The sequence below is a fragment of the Humulus lupulus genome, chromosome 7, assembly GCF_963169125.1.
Source record: "Humulus lupulus chromosome 7, drHumLupu1.1, whole genome shotgun sequence".
NCBI classification, from domain to species: Eukaryota; Viridiplantae; Streptophyta; class Magnoliopsida; order Rosales; family Cannabaceae; genus Humulus; species Humulus lupulus.
Genome location: NC_084799.1, coordinates 207457444 through 207467613, shown reverse-complemented (window position 1 = coordinate 207467613; position 10170 = coordinate 207457444). Strand labels below are relative to the sequence as shown.

Here is a 10170-nt window from a genome sequence, read left to right as displayed (position 1 = left end):
GTTTTTCAATAAAATATGTAATGATATGAATTTATTTGTTTTAATTAAATAAAAAATTGATGAAATTAGTTATTTTCTCAATAAAAATAATAATAATTTAATGATGATTATGAGGATTATCTTTTTGAATACTTATTATTTCTTTAACAAAATTAACTTAAATTTAAAAGTTGTGAATAAAATTAATAAAAATTAACTAACTTGCAAAGTTTTCCACCTAGAAAAAATAATTCATGATACATATAATTACTATGAATTTAATGTCATTAAAAACATCTTTAATTTTTAATATTTTTCAAATATAAATTCATGCTTATTATTATAATTTTATATAACATTTCTTGTTCATGCATTATTAGATTATGATCAAACAAGTATCAAGTACAAAAATAAATATTTTCTAATAAATACTTTGTAAGATAATAATTATAAAAAAAAGCCATTAAAATGGAAATAAGTTGTAACAAAAAATAAATATAACAAAATGAATGGAAAGTCAAATTATAAATAAGTAGTTACAAAAATATGAACAAGCAATAACATAATTGTTTATAATAAATCCTATAAAATTTTGAAAGTATTACTAACCTATAGTTACAAAATTGTTGGTAATTAATCTTATAATTGAACAATATATCCAAATAGGGTTTCCGAAAAAGAAACCCTAAAAATGAAAGAAAATCAAACCCTAATTGCAAACCCCAATTTGTGATGAACCTTAATTTCGAATTTCGAATCCCTAACCCAAAATATGCTCTGATACCATGTAGAATATGGTGAATGAAATTATGTATATTATTCATGTAAATAACATATATTTATACAACACTAGAGAAACTAAATTAGGAAACTAGGAGAGAAAATAGGAAATAAAATAATTACAATTATCCTAATTTCTAGCTAATATTCTAACAGTAACATATGTTAGAAAAAAAAACACATTTAAATAGAAAAATCTAAAACTACATTTGGCTTTCTTGTAGTATTACTACATTTTATGTAATGTATGCTTTATGTTATCATCTTTTTCTAATCTTGGTCCTTTTATATTTATATCATCTTTTACTTTCTAACAATAAAAATCATACTTTCTATCTACTCAGTTCTTTTTTAAGTTAAAGGAATCATTTTAGAATAATATATATATAGGGTAATTCTCTTAGGGGTTTCACTTTAAGTCCTACCGGTATGGCTCTCAATGTGTGAACAGTTTTCGGCGCGATTCTTTTTATGACCGTGTATATTGTAGCTATTTAGAGCATCTGCAAATTTTCAGAAAATTTCAAATAGTTTACAGTACCGAAAACTAAGTTCAAACATGTTGCACGCGTGACTAAATTTTTTTATGCGCGTGGAAAACAACATGTTTGAACCTAGTTTTCGGTACTGTAAACTATTTTGAATTTTCTGAAAATTTGCAGGATGCTCTAAATAACTACAATATACACGGTCATAAAAAAAAAATCGCGCCGAAAACTGTTCACGGGTCGAAAAACAGTAAGAGCCCTACCGGTAGAGCTTAAAATGAAGCCTATAGAAAAATTGTCATATATATAACAAAACCATCAATAATATAATTAGCTTTTGCAAAAGTAGAAAAATAATTTCTTGGCATTGCATTTGCCTCTCTTTCTCTTCTTTTTCAATAAACTATTTAATTTATTAGTATATGATATTTGAGAGAGACTTACTTAATTTGTGTATGTCATTATATTTGACATATGTATTATTTAACCTACAAAAAGGATAAAATTATTTAATTAACCAAATTCAAAATTCAAAATGGCTTTTATATAAAAGTTATAGATTTAAAAGAAAAACATATATCTAGAATGCATTATATCTACTACAAGACAAATAATATGATCAAATTTACTAACTTAACTCACTCTTTAAATCTAAGCAAAAAACAAAAACCTCATTTTTTTTAAATATAAATAAAAAAAAACAAAAATATATTATGTATCTACTTCAATACATACAAAATACTTGATCAAATTCTTAACTCAACTCACTCTTGCAGTGCCTAAATCTTGCTAAAAATATATACAAGTCTAAACGAAAGAATTTTTTTATTTATATGAAAAAACTGCCATTTTATTGACTCATGAGATTAAATACAAAACACAAAACGACAGTATTATTAGGAAACAAGAAACAGCATCGATTATTTTGAAAACAAGATTAATTCAAGAAACAGAAATAATATGGGAAATAATATAGAAATAGATAACTATTGGAAATCAAAGCTATTTCGAGAGTGTGCTTAACCAAACTAAACTATGTAACTGAAGAGCCTTCAATGAAAAAGTGATTCAAAGATTTGGGTTTCTCTTAAGCAATTTGCATAATTTGAAGGAGAAAAAAAGAGAATCAAAAATATATTTTGCTCAATAAAATCTTAAAAGGAAGCTGAGGTAATAGCACTGAACCTTGATCATTGGATTGTCATCCACACATACAACGTAGCCACCAACCACCACCGCCACATACATTCCAATTCTTCAAGGTCGAACACGAGAGTCTGCAGAGGGAGAGAGTTGGACAAGGCCGGTGCCATCATCGAGGAGTAAATGATCGCCATTGTTAGAGACAGAAACGAGAACGCCCTGTAACAAGGCACGTTGGAAGAGAATGCCACCTAGACTCATGGTTTCCTGCGTCTGCGATGATATCTCACGCGCCTTCTTTAGTTGCTCACAAAAAAACCTTTAGTGCTGCTAAGGTGTAATTCATTTCTCTCTATCAAAACACTTGAACAACAAAACACAAATGAAGAGTTCTTACACCATTTGGTATTACACACACACACGTGAAGCTTTCTGCACATTTAGTGTGCCAAGTAAAATAATTGCTAATTAAGATGTCGAAATGCACACAGTCTAACACGCACCTGAGGAAGCGTCTTTGACTGCACCAAGACTTCTTGGCTTTGCGACACAATCTTGTATTATAGTGCTGTGACTGTTTCCAAAAATAACATCAACTGTCCTCTTTTTGGCTTCTTTTTTGTTAAGACAAGATCCAGCCACTCCTGGAAAATACAAGTCATTGATAATTTCGAAACTATGATTTAGACAATTAGACTTGAGCTCAGCAACACCTTTGCTAGGGTGCTACTTTATATGCTTTCTAGTCTGAAAATTTGACAAACTTTGGTTGAATCATCTAACACTTTCAATCACGGACTTAACAAATCATCTTAGACTAGCTCTTTTGGTTTTGAATTCCAGTGCACTACAGACTTAACAAACCACATAGAAACTATAACTATTCTAATCTAATTGAATCATTTGTAGTTTCAACCACGGTAGGACACATCCAATTGAATCAAATATATCAAAATTCTTCTTACCCTTTCTCAAATGAGCAGGACTTTCATTCTTGTGTCATATGTGAAAGGAACTTTCATCCAGTACAAACTCCAGCTGAGTCTTAGTTTCTCCGCAATATATCTCATTAGTCTACCAGTAATCTCCGCAAGAACATGAACCTCCACTAAAGTGGTGGAAGCGATAGGAATCTCTTAAGATTATTAATCTTCCAACAATTTTGGATATGAGTTTGAAGGCACTGTGACAATCTTCACACACTCTCAAATTCTTCATCACACGGATTGTTCTCCCAGATGGTGTTGACAAAATTGCGAATGCCACAGCTAATTTTTCACTATGATATTTGAGCATATGCTCTTTCTCCTCTTCTTCAACATCATGTAAAACTAACTTTGTGGAAGAAATGTACCCTTCCTGTTTCATTTTAAAATCCAACTCTTCTAAGAAGGCATAGATCTTATCCTTATCCGGGTGTACAGAGTCCCCAACTGAAAATGTATGAACCTTATTCTGCGCTTCCACCCAACTATATCCTGGTACTTTCTTCACTCCTTTATCCCTCATTTTCAACCTCATATTGCGAACATCACTCCATCTACCTGAAGCTGCATATAAATTTGAAATAAGAACATACATGCCCGCATTTTCGGGCTCCAGCTCAAAAATCTTCTTAGCAGCTTTTTCACCTAATTCAGTATTGCCATGAATCCTGCTAGCACCAAGGAGAGCCCCCCATGTTGCACCATCTGGTTCAAAAGGCATAGTTTTCATTAGATTCTGGGCCTCATCTAAGCGCCCAGCTCGACCTAAGAGATCAATCATGCAAGTATAGTGTTTTGAATTTGCTGTTATTCCATATTGCTGATTCATTCTGTAAAAATATTCAGTGCCTCTATCTACTAAGCCAGTATGACTACAAGCTGACAGTACCCCAACCTGAAATACAATTAGGAACTAGCATTATTAGAAACAATGGGCAACCAAAAAGTACATCTAAAGAGTTGAAATAGTATAAAACTTGCAAGAAATTCCTCGTATCTTAACATCATAATACCATTTTTTTTAACACATCTAAATTGATTAAAGTAGTGGATGCAACAATTTCGTGAGGCATACCTATATTGGTAGCCAATGTTGTAGCTTTAAGTAATATTATATTAGATACAGGAATAGATTTCAAAAAGATAACATTAATAATCATCATTGTCCTAATTAAAAAAAACAACAACAACAACATATACCATTGTAACATCGTCTGGAATGATTCCTGCTGCCTTCATTGACTCAAAAATCACAAGAGCCTCTTTGCCAAATCCATGTCTTGCATACCCTGCAATTATTGTGTTCCATGAGACAATATCTTTTTGTTGTAACTCTTTAAACACATCATATGCTTCTTCTATGCTTCCACATTTAGAATACATTACAAGGAGTGCATTCCCTACATAGCAACCAGTTTCAAATCCTGATTTTACCAGTCCTCCATGCATTTGCTTCCCCAACTCTAGAGCAGCAATCTCAGCACATGTGCTCAAAGCGCAGGTATAAGAAGACCTAGATAACCTTTCGCCTTCTCTTTTCATCCCCACAAATAGCTGTAAAGCCTCCTCTCCATGGCCATTTTGAGCATAGCCAGCAATCATAGCTGCCCAAGAGATGGTATCACGTTGAGGCATTCTATCAAAGATAGACCTTGCTTGGGCTACATCACCACTCTGTGCATATCCAGTGAGCATTGTATTCCAAGAACTGACATTTCTACATGGCATTGCCTCAAACAATTCACTTGCCACATCCATTCTCTTACATTGAACATACCCCGCAATAATTGCATTCCACGACACTGGATTCTTTACCGGCATTTTATCAAATATTGATCTTGCTTCATCCAATGTTCCATGCTGCACATAACCTGACACAATTGCTGTCCACGCAAATACATCTCTAACAGGGGACTCCTCGAATAGACGACTAGCTTCAGACAAGTCCCCATTTTGAGCATAACCCGTAATCATTATATTCCAAGAAACAGCATCCCTAGTAGGCATTTGATCAAAAAGCTGTCTAGCATCAGCTAACCTCTTTTTCCTCACATATCCACCCATCAAACAGTTCCAAGAAACCACTTCCCAATCTGTTTTGGAATTAAACAACTGACAAGCCTCCTCTATTCTCCCATTTTGCACATATGCTGAAAGCAAACCATTCCACGAAATCCCATTCCTTTCCGGCATCTTCTCAAAAATCTTCCTTGCTTCGTCAACATAACCATACTGGGCATAACCAGATAACATAGCATTCCAGGAAACAACATCCCTCTCTGGCATTCTATCAAACAGCTCACGTGCAGCACCAAGATTCTTATTCCTGACATACCCACTAAGCATAACGTTCCATGACACCAAGTCTCTCTGGGGCATTTTCTCAAACAGGTCCCGTGCAAGATCAAACATCTCATTTGTAAGGTACCCAGAAATCATGGCATTGAAGGAGACGACAGTGCGTCGAGGCATAGCATTGAAGATGCGAAGAGCAGCCTCCAATTGGCCGCTGCGCATGTGAGAACTGATTGCCACATTCCATTGTATGACGTCAGAGTCTGAGATGTTGGAAGATGGCTTCTTATTCTTGGGATTGTGCTTCTGAGTCAATGCTTTTTTTGAGGGAATTGGATTTGGAGTTGTGGTGACAGTACTGAATTGGTTCTGAAAGGAACAATGCAAGCAGCTGCCGTGGAACTGTCTGAATCGCCGGCTCACGAACATGTTTACCCTTTCACCTCCTAACGTAGCAATGGTTCAAACTCGAGTCTTTATTCAGTCTTTGGCTTTGGTTGAATTAGTGAAGATCACCCATGAAGCAAACAAGCAACCTTTCAAAGTCGAATACAGGAATCTGCAGAGGGAGAGAGATGGACAAGGCTGATAAAACAAGCAAACTAAGTGCATTGCATAACAAAATGATGTTCAGATGTCACATGTGATTGATTATGTTATGGAAAGAGTAATGATAAGTTTGAAACTACAATTTAGACTATTAGACTTAAGCACAGCAACACAATTGCTAGGGTTTGTTCTTTTCTTTATATATTTTCTAGTCTGAAAATACTTTTTGCAATAAAATTTCTTGAAAAGTTGGACATACTAGTTGACAAACTTTGGTTGAATTGAATCAATTAACACTTTCAATCACGGACTTAACAAATCATCTCAAACTATCTCTTTTGGTTTTGAATTCCAATGCACTACAGACTTAACAAACCACATAGAAACTATAACTATTCAAATCTAATTGAATCATCTGTAGTTTCAACCACGGAAGGACACATCCAATTGAATCAAATTATTGGTTTTGATGTCACAAACCTTTATATCAAGACCTAAGAATGTTAAACAATAATTTATGTCTATAGGTTAGAAGAATGGGGTTTACAAAAACAAAATTTTATATATATTTCGACCTAAAATTAACAAAAAAAAAAAAACAAACTATGTTATAGCCAACGTTATTAAGAAAAATAATCACTGAGAAATCTTATTTCAACTCGGACCTTCTATCAAACAGATGGTCTGCCAATGGACTAAAAATATGCACAAATTCAATAAACATTTTTATATAACAGCAAGCATATTTTTCATGAATCAAGGCACATAAGCAGCTGTGAAGGAAGACTTTCATATATATGTGTGTGTGATAATTCTTGAGAGCAATCAAGTACGACAGAAAACAATGAATGAAAAGCATTTTGTTGTCAATCTCAACATAAGAATCAGATTTGTCAATCGAAGGTGGCAAGCCCAAACGAACTTAGTTGTCTTTATAGTGTTTGATTCTTTCATCTTACATATAGATTTTCCTCCAAGCCATAGATAAGAAAACAGTGTTAGGGTACTCGGCATATCTCACACAAAACCTGCACTTCTTTACTGTGACAATAGTGCAGCAATACACATTTCCGAGAACCCAGTGTTCCATGAGCGCACCAAATATGCTGAGATAGATTGCCACCTCGTTCGGGACAAAGTCACCAATGAAACACTCAAGCTTATCCATGTCAACTCAAAGAACAACATTGTTGATGCCCTCACCAAGGCACTATTTCTGACTTACTTCCATGACCTTGTATCCAAGATGGGTGTCAAAAGTCTACACACTCCATCTTGAGGGGACATATTAGGACTTATCTTCTAAAGTTAGTTCTTTTTTTTTAGGTTGATGTTGAGGTGTTTTGTAATTGTTTTTTCGACACCGTATTACAATAGGTTGATTTCTAGTTAATTTTCAATTATTTTTTAATTTATTTTGGGTATAAGTTTAGTTGTTCTGATATATATTTTTAGAATATTTAAAAAATGCAGTGATAAATTTTCGATGTTAATTTTTTGTTATTTTTTAATTTATATCATAGATTAATGTCTAGTTAATTTGCAGTTGCTTTTGTGATACTGTATTGCAATGAAGTCGATGTCTACTTAATTTTTAAAAGAAACTAGAGGAAAAGAATTGTATTTATAGACTTGGAAATATTACATAGAACAAAAAACAAAGAAAACATAATTTGTTTATTTGACAACTCACTAAACTAATTAGGAAACTGAATTAGCTAACAAAGCCTATAAAGTACAGCTGTCTAAACACTATCTATTTTATCATTTATAGTGTTTGATTCCTTCATCATATAGATTTTCCTCCAAGCCATAAATAAGAAAACAGAGCTAAGCTTTTTTTTTTTTTTTTGCTTGAGTGTTTGGTGATAAAAATAGTGAGGAAAGCATTAAAGCAAATATATCATAAAGAAATGAAAGCAATGGATGAAGAACTGCGTACCTGGAGAGATGGTAGTAGCTTCTCCCAAGAACTTCTGATGAAGACAACCCACATCTTTTAATTTGTGGAAAGGATTTGTTTTATTTTTCTTGCATTACCAGAGGCATTTCAAAAATAAAAGCTGAAAAAAAAAACCATTAATACCTTCAAACTGGGCAGAAAAGTAACAAGTAGCCTATATTACGCAGAAAATCTCGTGCTGTACCAGAAGAAGAAAGAAAACGAAGACTAAGCTCAGTAACCATAAGGCCCTAATCCAATAAACTCAAAGAATGGGAGCGCAGACCAGAAAAGTGAAAATATGAAAACATACAAAATCAGAAATTATATACCACTCAATTCAAAGCACAGAACTAATGATAATAGTGATTCAAAAATCCAGAATATAAGTGATATCGCAAAAATCACCATACATTGAATGAAGCATTTCATCAAACAGTTAGTATACATAATAATTTCCTTCGAGTATAAAATAATCTTAATCGAAATGAAAACAATCTTATGATTTCAAGAGAAAGAAAGAACATACAGAGATAGTGTTATAGGAAAAAATCCAGTATAGACGGCGGCGGTGTCAACATGGAAGTGGTGGTTCCGGCTGAGAGTTACGATCACTCACTCACATGGCGCCAAGTCTCAGTTGGAACAATTTTATATTTGTGTTTAAATTATAATTGTGTTTTAATACATATTTATTATTATTTAATATTTATTAGAAATATATATAAAAATACACAATTTTAACTTAAAAATAAATAAATAAAAAAGTCATGTTTATTAATAAATGAGATACAAAAAATAATAATTAATTATAAAACATTAAATTAAAAATGAATATATATTGTTGGAGTTTTTTCATAAATATATTTTTATTTTTTTGTTGTTTCTTATTCTTAAAAATATGATTTGTAAGTTTCATAATTACTACAATACAGTATCAAAAACACAACTAAAAATTAACTAGACATCGACCCCAATGCAATAAATTATGATACGGTATCCCAAAAGCAACTGCAAATTAGCTAGGCATTAATCTATGATATAAACTAAAAAATAACAAAAAATCAATATCGAAAATTTATCACTGCATTTTTAAAATGTCCCAAAAATAAACTAAAAATATATATCAAAATAAATAAACTTATACCCAAAATAAACTAAAAAATAACTGAAAACTAAATAAAAATCAACCTATTGTAATACGGTGTCGAAAAAACAATTACAAATCACCTCAACATCAACCTAAAAATAAGAATTAACTTTAGAAGATAGGTCTATAATTTCTTTTAATATAATAATTTGGATTTTACATAACAATATAGTTAATTCATTTGGATTCACAGCAAAGTCGGTTGAAGCTGTGAATTCTTTTATTTATTTTTTAAAAGAAATTTATGTGTGAATTTTTTATAGGAAACAATCACATTTTCAAATAGTATTCACTCTTTTAGGGTAGATTACTCATATAAATATTCCTTTAAAAAAACAAAGATTACAAATATAATTACAGATATATACTAGCTTTTATTTTAAGGTGCAAGGAACTAATTCTTGAGGAATAAGTTGTAAATAATATGGCTCTAATAAGATATAGGGGTCGTTTGTTTTGGGGTGTAGGTTAGCATTGGAATATGGTTTAGGAGTGGAGATTGCAGTAAAGTGAAACTCAAGTGTAGAAAAGAATTCAGATTACTCACAAATATGTCTATGGGTCCCACAAAATGTTAAAGTTTTCCTTTTTAATTACTGAACCAAACATTGGAAAGTGTCAACTTTTTCATTCCCCTAAGCAAACCCCGCAAACCAAACATTGGAAAGTGTCAACTTTCTCATTCCCCTAAGCAAACCCCAAAACAAACGCCCCCTTAGTAGTTTTTTTTATCGTAACACTGGGGTGTTTGTTTTGAGTAGTTGAGTTGTCTTAGAATATTAAACTCTTGTGTACAAAATGGCTCACTTTACCCTTAAAATACATGTGGGACTCACACAAATTATTAACTTTACCCCT

General features: G+C 32.3%; 1 protein-coding gene across 4 annotated transcripts; it reads right to left on the bottom strand.

The window, feature by feature from the left end:
• Window positions 1–2121: 2121 nt before the first annotated feature.
• LOC133789297 (pentatricopeptide repeat-containing protein At4g02750) lies at window positions 2122–8813 on the bottom strand. Of its 4 annotated transcripts, none has more exons than XM_062227103.1 (6): window positions 8692–8813; window positions 8163–8283; window positions 4577–6256; window positions 3356–4271; window positions 2894–3034; window positions 2122–2753 (listed from the first exon to the last, which is right to left on the bottom strand). In XM_062227103.1, exons 3-4 carry the CDS (start codon window positions 6098–6100, stop codon window positions 3465–3467), a joined length of 2331 nt encoding a protein of 776 aa, XP_062083087.1. In that variant the 5' UTR covers window positions 6101–6256; window positions 8163–8283; window positions 8692–8813; the 3' UTR covers window positions 2122–2753; window positions 2894–3034; window positions 3356–3464. The 4 variants fall into 4 exon arrangements, with proteins under 4 accessions (XP_062083087.1, XP_062083086.1, XP_062083085.1 ...); XM_062227102.1 differs by having other exon boundaries at window positions 4577–6230; XM_062227101.1 differs by lacking the exon at window positions 8163–8283 and having other exon boundaries at window positions 4577–6230; window positions 8692–8800.
• Between the last annotated feature and the right edge of the window lie 1357 nt (window positions 8814–10170).